The sequence below is a fragment of the Chlamydotis macqueenii genome, chromosome 7 (genome assembly GCF_036417535.1).
Source record: "Chlamydotis macqueenii isolate bChlMac1 chromosome 7, bChlMac1.mat, whole genome shotgun sequence".
Taxonomy (NCBI): Eukaryota; Metazoa; Chordata; class Aves; order Otidiformes; family Otididae; genus Chlamydotis; species Chlamydotis macqueenii.
Genome location: NC_141562.1, coordinates 16,763,322 through 16,780,296, shown reverse-complemented (window position 1 = coordinate 16,780,296; position 16,975 = coordinate 16,763,322). Strand labels below are relative to the sequence as shown.

Here is a 16,975-nt window from a genome sequence, read left to right as displayed (position 1 = left end):
GTATTGAGTTTAAATGGATACAGTTTGTTATTGAATTGGAAGAACTCTGCTAAGAATGGGTTGATGAGAGAGAAATTTAAGAATTCCTTTCCATTCTCGAGGATGAAATGGGAAAGCTTGGCATTTACCTCTGCTCTGAGCTTTCCCTCTCATCAAGGAATTGTCCAGCTGAAGGGAGTTCCCCAGTGGGAATCAAAAAAAAATTAAAATAGAGGGAGGTAGATTCAGATTAGATATTAGGAAAATTTTCTTTACACTGAGGGTGGTGGAGCACTGGCCCAGGTTGCCCAGAGAGGCGGTGGATGCCCCATCCCTGGAAATGTTCCAGGCCAGGTTGGCCGGGGCTGTGAGCAACCTGATCTGGTTGGAGATGTCCCTGCTCCTGGCTGGGGGGTTGGGCTGGGTGGGCTTTGAAGGTCCCTTCCCACTCAAACTATCGTATGATTCAAAACAGCACAGATTGCAGAATTTTGCTTGTTCATAGGCTGGATATCAGACACAGGGTGCACATCTCCGATGTCAACTCCTGGTAGACATTTTGTGGCTTATTTCATATAGATATCACACAGATATTTTGTGGCTTAGCCTCCAAATCATGCCTCTTTCCTTCAGCTTCATTATCTGGGCTAATAAAACATTTTACCTCTCTCTGCAACATAAGCTGAGACCTGCTTTCACTTTTTCTCAGCTAGAATCTGGGATGACCTCGCTTGGCCGCTAAAGAATTGGGTGCTGTACTGTTTCAGCTGGAGGATAAATTTATTTCCCTTAATCTCCTAATCTGTTTGGGTTTGATTTGCCTTTTCAAAACATTATTTACCCCATCTCCTGAATATCCCCTACAAAAATATACAGAAGCTTGAGGGGCAAAAGACATCTGTTTAAATCTTCCATTCTAGTGGGGCTCCCGTATCGATCCTCTCCCCGTAATTTAGACCTGTCTGCTCAGCATTTGCTGTTCTGCTGCCCAATCAATACCAACTCCATCTGGAAATTTCATTAGTGTTTTTTAAATATGAGTTTCCCTGTGAAATGCAACTTTCTCTGTACATCTGAGGAGTTTGGGAAGGTTTTTTGGGGTTTTTTTGAGGTGATGGATTAATTGCAATTGCGGTGACCTATGTGTATAAGTATGGTGGCATCAGCATGAGCTGTTTTAATTTGACTTTTCTGAGAGTTTTCTAGGGAATATAAATGGAAAGTAAAAAGATTCAGACTTCTGACAATAGAATCATTTAAAATCTAAAGAAACGTGACTAAATACAGAATTGTGGTATGTAGTGAAAATGAAACATCTTCCTTTTGCAGATGGGTCATTCACTTGGTAATTGGACATTGATAGACTTCTAGGTTTATGCGTCCTGACTTCTTCATGTGTGCTCGGAGCTGTGGAGCCAAGAGTGGTGCCTGGTCTGCTGGGACTTGCAGAGTTATTATATCTCTGAAATAATTTGCTTCTCAAGTAAACTGAGTATTAAGAAGGAAGAAGGCTGTGAGTTTGGCTACTGGAAGGGAGACACAGAGAGGCAGTACTGTAGTTTTATAAATGCCCACTTTTATATAAATATGCCCCTTAAAATGCCACTCATTCACTTCTTTAGAGTTGTGGTGGCTAACTTGAGAAATTTCTCAGCGGCTTGCTGAGAAATACAATTTATTAATGCGTCAGCGGGAACTTAAAGCCGAGTCTGAGCAACTCTTGGCCCCCATGGTCTCTATTTCATTTTTTTTTGCATGCATATGTTTGTTTCTATATTCTAAATTCTATATTGATTGAGTGTTTTGGGGGGTGATGTTTGGGGTTTTTTTTTTTATGTTTTGTTTTTTTGTGGTGGTGGTGATTCAACAAGTGTGAAGGTTTGCAGCCATGCACCTCAAGCTGGGAGAGCAGAGCAGTAGAGGGCGGCATTACTCCTTGTGTTTTCTGCTTTCTCCTCCTAAAAGAAATGAGAATTAAAAAGCAGGGGGAAAAAAAGAAGAATGTGGAGAATGCTGTGCCTGCCAGAGCTGCAGGCCATGTAAGGGAACAGAGCGGGGCCAAACACCGACCGCGCAGGGAGGTGGCACACGGCGCTTCACGCTACGTCATGCCCAAATCATGCACGGAAAACAGTTGTTTTGCTGATAGTCGTGGCTTTTAAGCAAAAAAGAAAAAGGAAGAGTGGCTTTAAAAAAACCCAAATTGACATTTGTGTATCTGCAAAGGACCAGGGGGATTTCTGAAGCGGGTTGGGAATTTGCATCCCTTGTCCCAGGGAGCAGAAGCATAAAAAGCGTTGCCTTTCAGTGTGCCACAATGCAGGTTTTTGTGTTGCGTACCAGTATCGATCCTTCCTATTCCAACAGCACGAGACCCCTTCACAGCACATCAGGTGCTTTGAAGATGAGTTTGTACACTGAGCTTTGCGTATACGGATCACATAAAGAAGGGCGTGAAGAAATCGCCCTGTTGTTTGGGCCAAGCTTGGAACAGGTTGCCCAGAGAGGTGGTGGGTGCCCCATCCCTGGAAACATTCCAGGCCAGGTTGGCCGGGGCTCTGAGCAACCTGATCTGGTTGGAGATGTCCCTGCTCCTGGCAGGGGGATTGGACTGGATGGACTTTAATGGTCCCTTCCCACCCAAACCATTCTGTGATTCTATTCTAAGCTGCTCAAGTAAAAGCATGGATGATAAAGCTTCCACAGAAATAGTTCTTGCAGAGAAGTAGCCCACAAAAGGTCAATGCCAACCTAGAAATCATTCCTTCTGGAGCACAGAGCAGCAGACCCAAAGTGCATGTTGCCCTTGCAGCATTATCACTTCCGAGGAATTTTTTCCTTCTAGGTTTTGAGGAAGCACCCATCAGTCGGTATCATAGTTCCCCAGCAGTGAAAGTCATGCTGTCCTACCCCCAGATCAAAGATTGGGAGGTGGTGGGGAAGATGTGCAGGGGTGAACCTTCCTAGCGTGTTTTATGGTGGGGAAGAGTTGCCTAGGTGACTTTGCCCCGGGTTCACACAGCGCACCTTGCCTGCGGCTGGTGAGGAGACACAGTCGCACGTCCTCCTCCAAGATGGGGCAGCGGTTGTGCCGTGAGAGGGAGGAGGGAGTGTTGCGCCTTACCCCGGGGTTTTGCTGCTGACTTGAAGCAGAAATTATGCAAAGGTGAGAATGGAAGTGCTGCCCATCCCTTGATTCACCCAACGCAGCAGGGCAGTCAGTCGAAAGATGTTGGCAATGCTGAGGAAATCAGGCGAAGGCGGGCCTCTAATGCTCTGATGAGTAGCGCAATCAGTTCGAGCAAACACCGACAAAGAGAAAACTATGAGCATAAGCATTTTTACACACCCAGAGAGCCCGACCCGATGCAGTTTCCCCAAGCATAAATAAGGAATAGCTGTAGACGTCAGCGGAGTGCTGTGAAACCTTTGTGAAACCCGGTGTGAGCCTCTGTTTGCAGATTGTGCCTGGATGATTCACGGATATTTCCTTGGTACCGTAACGAGCCAGGTCCTCTGCGGGATGCAGCCATCTATTCTGAGCTTTAAATGATCACGGGGACGGAGCTTGAGTACAAACCTTTTCTGGAAATGTTTTCTGCAGCAGAAGGTTTAGCATTGTGGACACAAATATTTCTAGGTATGTAAATAAAAGAGTGGTGCTTCAGTAAATTTTTTCTAGTTGCTCAGGACATGCAGGTGTCAGAAAAAGACTTCCGCATAAACTCTAGCAGGAATTTCTGTTTCAAAGAAGGCAGGCAACTTTCAGTGCAACTTACATTTATCTTTAAGAAACATCAGTCCGTTGTCCAGTCATGTAAAACACAGGCTTAAAATCTGTGCATCGTGCTTATTGTTATAAATACCCCAAACATTCAAAGAATAATTTTTAATAAGCAGAGGAATTAATTTGATTACACAAAGAGATGGTGCGCTCGCTCACGATGCATTCATCATAGAATAATGGTAACGCACTGGTTATTTTCATATCGCTGGTAGCGGAATACGTGTTTATTTCTAATCCAATTTCAAATATAAATGAATTGTTTTGAAGGTTGGATAAATCAGCTCAACAGGCCAAGGCAATTACGGTGGGTGAGTGGTGCATTACTGGCGAGGAGAGATAAGAAACACTGCAGGGTCCAAAAGGGCGATGAGGGAGCACCCAGAATTGCAAGCGCTCGGGGCTGGCAAGTGGTTTGCCTCCGTTAATGCCGGGAAGTTAAGAAATGGCATCAGGCAGCTTCAAAATCAGGCTGTAGAAATGAGCCGCTATCAATTAAAATACTTCGGGGGGGGAGGGGGTGGGGGGAGACAACAAGTCTCTTGCTGCTCATACCTTCCCTTTCCACCTCTTGCAACCAGATTGAAAAAAAAAAAAACCAAAACAGCAGGTTGCAGAAGGCAACCAAGGTTGGAGAAAGCAAAAGATGGTAACAGCTGATGAGTTTAGCTGTGTTTGTACAGTGTTTTTAAAGTATACCGTGAAGGATTGCAGGCTGGCTCACAAGAGAAACCCTATTTTTGATCGACACAAGTTTTTACCGTCATACTGCTGAGCACCGATGCAAAGATCACCACTCCAAAATGTGCCCCCAGAAGCTGTTGTTGCTAGTTAGAGCCCCACGTACACACAAGTGAAGAGATGATCTCGCACGCAAAGGTTAGCCGGAGCAGATGGAATCAGAAACAAAGGCAGAAAGCTGGGATTTGACCCCGGATGTCCTGGCACCTCGTTGAGCTCCTGATTGCTTGGCCCGTGTAACACGGTAAGGTCAGATGTATATTCTGCCCGAGTGCCTTTCCTAAGCAATGCAACACGAAGGTGACAGGCAGCACGTGTTAGGCAGCTGTGTCAATGCCTTTGTAAGGGTGTTGCTCCTAAAAAGTGAGGTCTGGGAAACTTTTCGGTAGCCTGTGTGTGTTGATGGTTCAATGATTGAGTGACATTGCAGAGCTATGTCTGTGTTAAGATGTTGTCCTTGCTGTGAGACCAGGCTGGGTTTTGGTTTTGTCCTCGAGCAGCAACCCCACACCGTTTGGTGCGTGGGCTGGGTGACGGATGAGTCGCCGAGCCCTCCCACCTCTTCACCGTGACACCGAGATATCAGACAGCAGGAGGTGGAACGTAGGTTGAATAGTGAAGATGAAAGGGTCACTGAGCGTGGGCTGTCCTGAGCAGTTAAACCCTGGTTGATGAGCAGTGCAAGGAAGCTGGCCTGGCTATCCTGGCCGTGTCTCCATGAAAATCAGTGGCATCACATCCAAGACATGGCTCCCCCCTTCCTCCAAACATTTCAGCTTCTCCCAGTCTCGTGGATACGTGCGTGAGAGCCAGAATGAAACTGTTTTTCCAACTACGTCAAGTGAGTTGATGTTTTCTGCATACTTCACCTGCATTATATCCCGTATCTCATGGCTCCAAGACTAGATCTGCATCCTTACGTTCAGTTTAATTGGTCCCTGGGTTCATTTGCTTAAGGCTGAAAGCAAAACAAAACTACATTTCCAGGGCTCTCCTTGTCTAAATGCCGCTTTTGCTCCACATAGTCAGTGCCCCGGGACTGCTGAGCAGAGCAGGAGCATAGTCAGTGTCTAATTGCAGTAACTGCAAAACAGCACTAAGTATTTATGTCGGCAGTTTTCAGAACAAGTCGCTGTTTAATATAAGCCTGCTTAAGGCAGCTGAATAATTTTGAAGCTGTTTCCGACTTAATCCAGCCCGTAGGAAGATGTCTCTTAAGCTCTGCTCGTGTCTGACCTTGCTGGGCATTCCGGCCCTTTCTGGCAGGTGGGGAAAAAAATCAACCCGTCACTTGAGGTGTGGACGGGCAGGAGGGACCGGGATCGGTGGTGGTGGTTGCCAACGCCTGACCTGCCTGGAGATCTGCTGCTATTTGCAGTTCCTATCAAAGGACACACAGAAAATATGTTTACTCCTTCCTGCCCCAAAGATTTCATTTAGGCTGAGGACATGAGAAGGTGCTACCAGGAAGGCCGTACATCCCCTCCTACCCCGCGGGGACGGGTGAGCAGCTGAACCAGTACTGAAGCGAAGGGATGCGGAGACCCGCTGCCACCATAAGCGACCGTCTGATGGGGTGACTGTGAAAATGCAACTTTCCGTGCGATCGTTGGGAGAAAAAGCCTGGCTTAGGAAGACATCTTTCAACTAAAGTGTGTCAGACGCTTTTTGGAGGGCAGAGGGTCTGTGGTTTCTGTAGATGCATAGGCAGTGCTGGTGGGAATAGCATCTTATTAGCCAGGGAAGGAAGCCAGAGGGACTGATTTGGTTGCTCTAATGGAAGGAAAAAGCTTTGAAGGGCTTGTTGAATTAAAATTCTGGATACTGAGAGTAATTTATTGTGCCATTTTAATATAAGACTCTTGTTTTTTCCCATAAAAATGACCGATGCTCTTCTACTGCCGCAGCTCTGCAGCCCACCCAGCAGGAACCACAGGTACAGGCTTTCCTCCAGCCTGGGAGAGCGACAAGGGGAGGGTTATCTCCTACCTTGCCAGTGCGTTAGGTCCTTTGTGCCAGCTATTTTTCTGGGCAAAAGACCCACGAAGGAGAAGAGGAAATGTGAATCTTAAAATCTGATGCTGGCACATGCATCTGTGCGCTCTACTCCAAATGATCCTCGTCCTGGGAGGATTTCCTAGGGCAGGCTGGAGCGCTCCCATGCTCCTCACAAGAGCTACTTCTCTGTGTTTGTTACTGGTATTGGAAATAATCTACATGCTAAAGGGAAAATCCTTGAGAGAATCCAGTTGAGATGTTGATTTGACTTTCAGCACTCAGGAATCAATAGGATTTAAAAGACAGCAATCACCACAAGATGCCATCCCTGGGCATCTCCGTCCCTTCGGTGGGGAGGAACAAACAGGCTTCAGCACTCATTTTTAGAGGCTCTGGAAAGGACCAAAATAAGGAGGAGTGTCCAATGTGACAAGACCATAGGGCTTATTTTCAGAGAGAAACGGGGCTGAAGTACTCCCCAAATACTGCCAAGTCCTGCTCCTCGGTCTTGGCGAGGCGGCTTTGACGCCGTAGTTCCAGCCTCACCTCCATCCCTGGGGGCTGAATTATTTTCCAGCTGCCCCCTGCAAATCTGTAGGGCGCCGTGGCCCCAGAAGGAGCTACTGGAGGCACTCTCTTTGGGGCAAAAGGCAAAAAGAATGGCCAAACGCGCTGTAGGGAGGAGTCAGATGTGCTCCCGTTTCAGTAGGTGGCACTCCTTCCTCTGCCTCAGGGACTGGCGTGAATTTTGGGTGCACGGTGGAATAGGGGGGATGGCATCCCACCGCGGAGACGTGGTGACTCGCAGGGGTGAACGGCAACTTGAGTCGGTTGTAGCATGCTTTTTGCAAGAGTTCAGCTCAGGTACGTGCTGCTTTCCTCTAGATCTTGCTGTATTTTCAGTCTTTCCTTCTTCACATCGTAGAGGTGTTGCTGTCAATGTGCACGTCAGGGAACGCATTCGGGTTTGCAACGGGCTGCGTGCCGCCGGCGGGTAGAGTCCCGTGGGTCACGCACCTTCCCCAGTCTGCACAAAGCCCTGACTCGCAGAGAAAAACATTGCAAAAACAAAGTGGTTCCACTTTCTACCACAGGCTGATCTGCTCCCATAGCTATTTTGGGAAAAGAGGAAGGAGTGGATTAGGCAGGGGAAAAAAAAATGCTTCCAGAAGGAGGAAAATGTTTGTGTGTGTACTCAGTGGGGCATCTCCAGCATCTCTGTCCGCGCTGTCCTGGCCGGCTTGTAGCAAGGTGACATTTGCCTGTCAACGATCCTGCTTGCTACCTGAGCTTTGATTGGCGAGCCCGGGGAGATGTTTGCAGAATAGAGAGCTTTCAAGTATGTTTTTAGCTTGGAAGATGGCAGCTGAGTGGGTGCATTTGGTGACAGATGATCCTTGAAAGGTTTAGAAGCAAAAGCTATTAAAACCTAGGAGCTGTGCAGAGAGGAAATATTGTGAGTACATCAGAGCCTGTTCGAAGAGGAGAAACATCCCCGTTTCGTGTGATTCCCATCAGCAAGTCCCGGCGCGTGGTGTTTTGGGGCAGAGAGGATGCTGTCTGCAGATGCTCTTTTTTTTTTCAGTTTCCTGCTTACTTGATACCCAGGCACGGTATGGCAGTGGCCAGATCAGAAAAAGGCTTTGGGACGACCATAGCCAAAGGCTTCCCTGACAAACTTCCAGCAGCTTCGCCCCATCCTCCAGAAACCCAAGCCAGTGGGTGCATTCCTGCCATTCCTCTCCCTAAAGCTGTTCCTGTCTGTTCACTGCATCAAGAAGACAAAGCAGCTGCTCTGAGAGCCTGAGATTTTTTTTTTTATTGGGAACTTTAAGTTAAAAGGAATGGGATCAGAGGATTTACTTTTATCGGAGGGGGGTGGTACCCTGGGATCCCTGAGATTACACACCAGCCAGCATCAGGAAAGCCTGGAGTATGAACGGCGGGGAGGAGATCTCCACTCGCCTGATGGTTTCTTTGGGAGAGGGGTGAATAGCCGAAAATAGGCAACTGCCGGCTGCCTTCCCGCAGCAGAACTCGGCTGTCAGGTTGTGAAGCCCTTTGGGCTGCTTTGGCCTCACCCTGAAATCAGGGGAGACCAGCCTTAGACTTGGCAGCTGCTGCTTACAGCCCTAAATTGAAAACTGAGCCATAAAATCTCTCTTTAGACCTCAAAGGTCTTATGAAAACAGGCTTCCCACCTGTAAATAAATATTTTCTGTAGACATATGCAGCTAATTCCTCCCTGGTTTTATTTCCTATAATTTCTCATGGTTTTCTCCAGATCCTTTCTCATCTAGGCACTGTCGTCTCAGTCCAAGGCTGTGCACCTCTGGCAGCAACCAAGTAATGTGGCTTCACTGCATGTCATTGAGAAATTATGCGCAAGTTTTCCCCCGGGGCTGCTATTCTTTTGAAGCCTGGTGGGCTTCAGTTAACCGTATCGCCGTCTCCCTCGTCCAGAAGTTGCTATCACTTCAGTAGGGAGGGAAGCAATAAAACTTGAAGCATGTCAGCTGAATGCTATTAAAATATTTTCTTTATCGTTGGTTTCTAGTTTGTAGGCAGCAGGAGTGTGTCTATTTAATGCTGGCCTTCTTTAAAATGGAAATGTTCAGAAGATATTTGGTACTTTTGTTCCTAGCAAGTCATTGATTGACATGGAGGGAATACACAGTAAAAAATGCCGTCTGAACTTACAGCGCTTTGGCAACCCGTGGAAACAACCGCGGAACTTTGGGAACTTTGCTTTTATGCCTGGCATCAAGGGGACTGAAAAGTGAAGCGTTTTACATAACCCTTTTTTGTTTTTCTTTCATGTGCATCTCAAAAAATGCAGGAGGTATCAAATACGTTGAAGAACGTGCAAAGTTTATGCTTGTGAACAGAGGCCAGGCCCTTTCAAACAATCACGGTGAGCAGGGGCTGTGGGGGTTTTTACCCCCGACTCTTCCAGACCATGAAATATTATCAGGAAAGCCCCCAAACCAGCTCTTTTCTTGGCCACAGATCCCCTTTTTCGGCTTGGAGGGCCAAGCCCAGGAGTCGCATCGTGACGGTGTGCATGGCTGGCCCTTCTCTGCCCAGCGCAGGCGGGCAAGAGAAAAGCAAACAGAGCCGTTTGGCACCGAGGGCTCAGACGATGCGGCTCATTTATTTTATTTTGTTATTTTTGCGCTGCAGACCTGTGGGCTGCACGGCAGAGGTGTAGAGCCGTCTGTTGGCGCGCAGAAAAAGGCGTCGCGCTCGGTACGGCAGAAAGTAGCTTTGTGCTTTCTTTGGGGCTAGACAGAAAGACTATTTTCTGTATTTTAAGGTTTTTTCTTTTTTTTTTTTTAGCGAGACCCGTATGCCCTGCCTCCAGGCTTTTCCAGTGCAGACATACTTGACCGATATTCGCGTTAAAATCTGGGTTTTTGGAGCCCGAGGGTTGAGGCTGGGGAGGAGCCATGCCAGGCACTGGCTTCTCACTCGGAGAAGACGACAAAAATCGGCTATTTAAAAAAAAAAAAGTAGTAAACGGGAGAGAAGCCGGGCAAGTTCTGTAGGGACGAAGTCGCAGCCTTGGCCGGAGCAGAGGGGAGGGTTTGTGCCGCCACCTCCCAGGGTTTGGGACCCGCTCCTCGGCCTCCTCCCGCCAAAGCGCGGCGGGCGGGAAGGGCTCGGCGGCCCCCTCCGCGCCTCCACCCCCTCAGCCCGGCGGCGGCGGCGGCGGCGGCGGCGGGGGGGGGGGGGGCGGGAAGGAGGGAGCGGGGAGGGCATGTGCGTCCTCGCCGGCGCCCCTGCCTCCCCTCCCCGCCGCCTCCCCGCCTTCTCCTCCTCTCGCTCTCCCTGTGTGTGCGTGTGTGCCTCCCGCTCACGCCTTAGCCTGACGCAGGCGGCTCCAAATCGCCCCCTGACAACCCGGCTGCCGGGGGAGGGGGGAGGGAGGGGGGGGTGGGGGTCCGGTTGCCGTGGTGGGGAGGGGGGGGGACGGGGAGACCGCGGGCCGGCCGTCCGGAGGCGGTGAAGTTGTCCCAAGTGCGGGGGAAGCGGAGGGGGGGAGGAAAGTTGCCGGGGCGAGAGGCGAAGGGGAGCGGCGGAGGAGCATGGGGACTTTGCGGGATTTACAGTACGCGCTGCAGGAGAAGATCGAGGAGCTGCGGCAGCGGGATGCGCTCATCGACGAGCTGGAGCTGGAGTTGGACCAGAAGGACGAACTGATCCAGAAGCTGCAGAACGAGCTGGACAAGTACCGCTCCGTCATCCGGCCCGCCACCCAGCAGGCGCAGCAGCAGAGCGCCGGCACCTTGCAGGGGGAGCAAAGGACCAAGCGCCAGGCCATCTCGGCCGAGCCCACCGCCTTTGACATCCAGGACCTCAGCCATGTCACCCTCCCCTTCTACCCCAAGAGCCCGCAGTAAGCAGCGAGAAGGGGCGGGAGGGGGGGGGGGTCACCCCCTCCTCCGGGGAACCCACCGCCCCTCTTCTCCCCTCCAGCCCCCGGGGAGGGTGCGGGGAGGGGGGGAGCGGAGCCCCGAAGCGCGGGTGGCCCCGCGGTCCGCGAAAGTTGCGGGCTGTGGAGAGGGGGGTGTGGACAGGAGTGAGCGGCGGGGTGCGGGGAGAACCGACCTCCCCCCACCCCACCCCCCCATCCCGCCGGGGGAGTTTGTGCTGCTGGCGGGTGGAACCGGTTTGGGGACGAGAAACCCAGCCCCGCACACCACCCCCCTCCTCGGTCCTCTCCCCTCCGGGGAGGAGCGGGGTCCTGCGGGGAGCGATTCACGACTTGGAGCCCGGCGGGGTGCGGTGCCCGGGGGGTGCTGGTGTTTTCGGGGGCGGGGGTAAGGCAGGCAGGGGCAGGGGCTCGTTGGGGTGTCCTGGTGCGATGGAGGGTGTGCGGGAAGGGAAAGTTGCGGGGAAACCGAAACCTGGGCTCCCCGCACGCCCGGGGATGCGCTGCCCCGGTGTCACCCTTGCCGCAGGGTAGGGACATGACAGCGATTTAAGGGAGAGAAGGGAGACCTCGCAGGAGCGGGATCACCCCCTCCCCACACCTGAGGATCTTTCCCTAGCCAGTAAGTCGCAGTGCATTTGGTTCAGCGCTCCTTAGGGAAAAAAAAATAGTAATAAAAGAGATTATCTGCTCCTGAAGCGCCTGGCTTCGTGTGGAAGCGGAGCGGCGGGGGCCGGCCCGGGGCTCGACCTTCCCCGGGTGGCCCAAGTCCGCCTCCCCTTTGCGGCCGACATCTTCCCCGCCGAATTAAAGGGGTGCGCCGGGGTGGCGGGGAGTGCTGGTGGTGTCCGTGTTGTAATTTTGGTTTTCATCCCCGGGGCGGCCTTTGGGGTGCAGGTCAGCCCCTCGTCAGGGCACATGGCGGACGGGACTGGGGGGACGGACCCTCGGCCTCTCGACGTCGCCTGGCTCCAGCGAGGCCCCTCCATGTTCATCAGCCCCGGGGCGGGTGCAGGTTTAACCGGTGGCTGGGGCGGTGGCGGGGCGGATGAGGTGAGGCAAGGTGCCGCCGCCCGGCCCGGCCCGGCCCGGCCCGGCCCTTCCCGCCCAGCCTCGGCCCTTCCCGCCGCCATGGCGGGGCTCCGCCGTCTCCTGGCAACCGCCGCGCCGGGGCCGCCGCCGCTTCGGGACCCTCGGCCGGGCCCGCCTGTCCGCTTCCCGCCCCCTTCCGCCTCCCTCTTCCCGCCGCCGTTTCTCCACAGATATTTTGCCCTTTTAAGGCCAACGGCCGCGGCTCCGGATTCAAAAGGGCCACGGGGAGAAACTGTGGTGGACCAAATTAACACCCCCCCCCGCTTCCTCCCCTCAAAAAACACCCCAAAAAGTGGAGGCTGGGCTCTCTGGGGTGGGGGGGACACGCAGGTGGGTCTGTGTAAGCCATGACTGTCTTGGTTAAGGTGGGATAAGGCGGCCCGGAGGCATCAATTCCCTCAGTTAAGCTGTAGGCCAGCATATCGCATCCAAAAATATTGATTTTTTCCAGCACGTGCGTTTGCTCCTTGGTGCCCTCAAAGAGTGAATCGGGCTCCCCAGCGCTCGGGGAAGCGCTTCAGATTTCAGCAGGAGAAGCCTGGTGTCTCTGCCATGTCGAGTGAGATATGTAGGAAGCCTGACAAAGCCTTCAATTAATGTTTTGCAGCTTGAATTTTCATCACTCGTTGTGTAAACACCTTGCTCTTATCTCACATGGGGCGTAATGCGCGCCGCACATCTGAGGGAGTATTTCATGTTGACCTTCCGTGGTCAATACTCTTAATACTACAATATTTAAGTCAACTTGCAGCTTCAGACCTTCATCGCTGAGGTGGAAAAGACACTTCTTAACGGCTTCAGGAGTGCACATTGCTCTGGGAAGCGTTTACTGTTCTGCTCAGCCGTCACGTTACGGTGGCGAGGAGCCCTCAAAGCTTGACACCTCAGGATGGACACGTGCTGAGGCGACGTGAAGTCTTCTGGTGATAGATGGTCATCTCGGGTGCTTGCTTAAACCAGTAACTGCGCCGATGAGCACTTCTGATTTGAGCATCCCAATGGAAGATAGGGCTGCGTAACTAAAGGAAAACACGAGCCGTGTATTTTGCTGACCTGTAGTTCTCAGGATTAAAATGCTATCCAGATGGCCACCTCTGTTAGTGATTGATGTACCTGGGAGACTGAGTGAGAAAGCGCAAGTGGTTGAGTTTGTTTGGTGTCATTAATACCTAAGTTTTGATTTTTCTTACACTTTCCTACGTGCGGCCACAAATGTGGCTTACGTGGTGCTCGTGCGTGGTTAGGGGGAGGTCCTTGTCTTGGCAAAACAAACGTGACACGGTCTTGATGACATTCTGGTGTTCAAGGTAACTGGTTGTGGTGGTACTGGGAATTGAGATGGAGAGGACCTGGAAGCAGAACAGGAACTACCAAAATACCCGTCTTTACGCGTTGACTTTTTTGCACCATCCATGCCGAACCCCAGCGACTCTTGGCGTAACGGCATGCAACCTTTAGTTTTGACAAGCCACCAACGTATCAGCCTGTTTTCCGGCGTTATACAGGAGTAGGAGCAGCAGGGCATCTTCAGTTGCTCGGTAGCCTGTGTTTTTTTTGCAGTTAGGTGGTGCTGGGTCTGTCCGTCTGATTTGGTGGAGCACCGAAGGCGGCTGGGGACTGGTAGGATCGGGAGTAGTGGGGAGTCAGTGATCGTGAGGTATCACAAGGGTAGATTTGTGATACCTGTGGGTCTGACTCTGTGGTGAAGTGTGTCTGTGGAAGCTGCTGTGATGCCATGTAGAAGATTCTGGGTTATAAAATGGTTAAACTCTGAATGGCTTTCAAGCATGAAAGTAAATTTAATTGCCTCGTATGGAAAAATACCGTTACATTTCCTGCAGGATCTTACCTTGCACACAGCCCCCGCTGTTTAAGATGCATATAGTTTAAAAAAATACCTGTGTCACAGTGTTAAGAGTTTTGCTTGCTTGTTGTAGAGCTTGTTCTGCCTCTAAATTTTTTTTTAAAATGTGAAATGAGACTTTATGGGTTCACATGAGGAGTTTATAGCTAAAAATCCGTGGAGGGACACATCCTGCTATTTTCTTCCAAGTTATGAGACCAGTGAGAGAAGTCAGGCATTGGCATCTTTATCAGTCTTCCTGTTCAAGTAACTAGAAGCCAGTTGTCTAAAATAAGCGGCTTTTTCTTTCTCCCTCCCCTCAAAGGAAATAACTTGCAAGAAGTGACTGGAGATGTGGGCAGAGAGAGAGCTGGATGGTTTTCCGTGGTAGAAAAAAGTCGTGGCCCAGTCCTTATCTCCTCTTCATCTTCTAAAATTGCTGCTCTGTTTTTCCCCACCTTTGACCTCTCGCAGGATATATCCTGGCTGCTAACAGCCTGTCAGCATGAAAAGAATACTGCGAGACCGAGTTTGTACCAACTGTTATTCCAATTGAGATTTTACAGAGCTGCAGACCAAAGAATAGGCTTTTTAACTGGGAAGCTGTTCTTCTCCTTCGTTATTTTGTACTTGTCATGGGAAAATACCCAGGACTTCAATTTTAAAAGGCTGCTCGGTTTGGTGATTGGCAACAGCTGTATGCTTTTTTGGAAGACTGTGTAATCAGCATATTTTGTTTTCCAGAAGGGGAAAAAAAAAATACAGCAGCAGAATGTAAAACAAAGCGGAGAGCATGTGAGCATGGAGGAATGCATAGGGTCTCTTCTCAGAGGTGGTGCGTGCCCTGTTGTTGTCTTAACTGAGATAACGGCAAAATGCTGTGTCATTTGTAGAAAATGTTGAGTAAGATGAAAAATGTCTTGTTTTTGTGAGTTAGCAGACTTAGGAATGCTTTGACTGTAAGGTTGGGAAATCTGCCAGAATCCCAGAGATTCATTTTTGGGGGGAGGAGCAGCCTGTGAGTCCTATTTAAGAGTTCTGGTTTAAAAAAAATAAAATACTTGGTTGCATAGCCTTAGGGAAAGTACAACGTACATACAAGAGATTTAACAAAATCCTTTCGATGGCCAAATTGGTTCTTTGAAGGCGAATGTGCACATCTTCTCTGGAACTAGAGGCATATTTTAAAGCGATCATAATAGTAATAAAACCCCCAGAAATATTTGAAAAGCACTTCATATTTAGAGTGTTTGCATAAAATTATCTGCTGGTATTTATAAATGATATATGTGCTGTGGTACCCAGGAGCCGTTCATTAATTAAACTCTCAAACGATAGTTCTAAAAAAACCAAAACAACTAAAACCTTACCCTCTTTTCTTAAACCTCATGCTTTCCTCTTTCTGAAATCATCTGGGGGATGGGTGCAACGTAATTTATCTGCTAGGAGCTGATGGTTTGAGACGATTGAGGGACCTGTGATCAGGAACTGAGGCACCCCCCCACAGTGACAGCATCCCAAAACGTGGGACAGGAGCTGTGACATCGGAGGAGGGATGGTGGTCTGTCCTGGTTCTGGCTGGGATAGAGTTAATATTCACCTGAGCTGGGAGGAGAACTGGAGCTGGTGGCCCTATGGCTGAGGCACCCAGCTGGGATAGTTAACTAATTAGCTAACAGCTGGGGTTAATTTACCCCAATTAGCCCCAGGGCTGTTCCATCCCCCCGGACACCATGCTCAGTGTGTCAGTGAGGAGGGTGCTGAGGGGAGCCTCTTGCTACTTGGGAAGAAACTGGGTGTGGAGATTTGTTGTAGGGTATTGTACTGTATTTGTTTTCCATCGCTGTTTTATTTTCTTCTGTTATTTCTCTTAAATTTATTTTTTTGTTTCATCTCAACCCAGGTGTTTTTGCTGCCTTTTGTTTACCAGTTCTCCCTTCTGTCCCACTGGAGGGTGGGGGGAGTGAGAGAGAGACTGTGTAGTCTGGTCCCGGTCGGGGCTGACCTACAACATGGCCTCTTCACTCCTGTTATCTTCTGGTTTTGATGTCGCGCTGCAGAAAACATCCTATCAAGAGCAGTCAGCAGTGATGGACGTAGGGATGCAACCTTAAATTTTTTGGGGGTGTGGGGATGAAATTCGGTGTGATGTGTCCAGTGACCAATTGAAGTGCATTTAGTGTTTATTTGAGAGTAATTAACTGCTGTGGTTGCTTGTATGTGCTGCGTGATAAAACACTGAATCCATCAGAAAGTAGATTAACATTGTTACGAAGCGGAACTACTGTGCCTGGAAAGATGTGCTGATTCTTGATTAAATGCTGACATCCATGAATGCCAGTGGGGTTTTTCGGGTATGCGGGATTTAGGGGGTTAGGACGTTAGGGTTAGGGCTTTTTGTGTGAAGTGGCGATGGGGCAGCATCTCTCTGCTGGTAGGAGCTCTGTGAGGAAGGATGATGTGCCCAGCAACGCGAGGTGTGGCCTTGGGGAATGATCTCCCTTAGGTCCGTGCTAATCGGCTTTCCGCTTGTCTTGGCGGCTGTTGAGGGGACACAGCGACTTTTCTCCTGCCGTTCTGGCAGCGTGGTGCCACGCAAACCCTACTGTGGTTTTTGTGTTTAGCTGCGGCTGGCTGATTTGCGTGGACAAGCTCTTGGATGCTGGGAAGGACAGCCTGCTCCTGTAGCAAGTGCTGCTGGATCTGGGTGCGTGGGTCTTGTTGCCTGCCCGGCAGCCCAGTCCGAAACTTACCTCATCTCTGTGTCTGGTCAAGGCAGCTTGGCAGGGTTGCCTCGTGAGCTATCTCCTCTCTTGACTCCCCGAACACCCAACCTGCTCCGCTTCTGTCCGCACAGCAGGGCCGAAAGCAGACCCCTGTCACGCTTCACAAGGATGAGTTTGTGTTCTGAAGGATGATACGCTTCCTAACAGAAGTTTTAACATGCAGTGCGTCAAGGATAACGGCGAGTGCGAGTCAGTCAAATGTGATTTTACTCTGTTTTGACAGGTTTGGCTTGGCAGTGGCGGTGGTGGTGGATGGGGCTTTCCTGTACGCGAGAGGCACATGTGTGACTCACGCCTCAGCCTGTGCCACTTAATGC

The 16,975-nt window shown here is 50.3% G+C and overlaps 1 protein-coding gene across 3 annotated transcripts in view; it reads left to right on the top strand.

Annotated features, from left to right (window-relative positions):
* The window catches only part of PRKG1 (protein kinase cGMP-dependent 1), a 444,044-nt gene that overhangs the window by 17,918 nt on the left and 409,151 nt on the right, over nucleotides 1–16,975 (top strand). For 2 of the 3 annotated variants that reach the window (XR_015259127.1, XM_086752824.1), the window contains exon 1: nucleotides 10,591–10,901. The exons of the other annotated variant lie outside the window; for it this stretch is intronic. Coding sequence is in view for 1 of the 2 variants with exons in the window: in XM_086752824.1 (XP_086608950.1) it covers nucleotides 10,591–10,901 (311 nt within the window). In the remaining variant the exon portion in view is untranslated. Of the gene's footprint in view, nucleotides 1–10,590; nucleotides 10,902–16,975 lie in introns of those variants that run through there. 3 annotated transcript variants of the gene reach the window in all.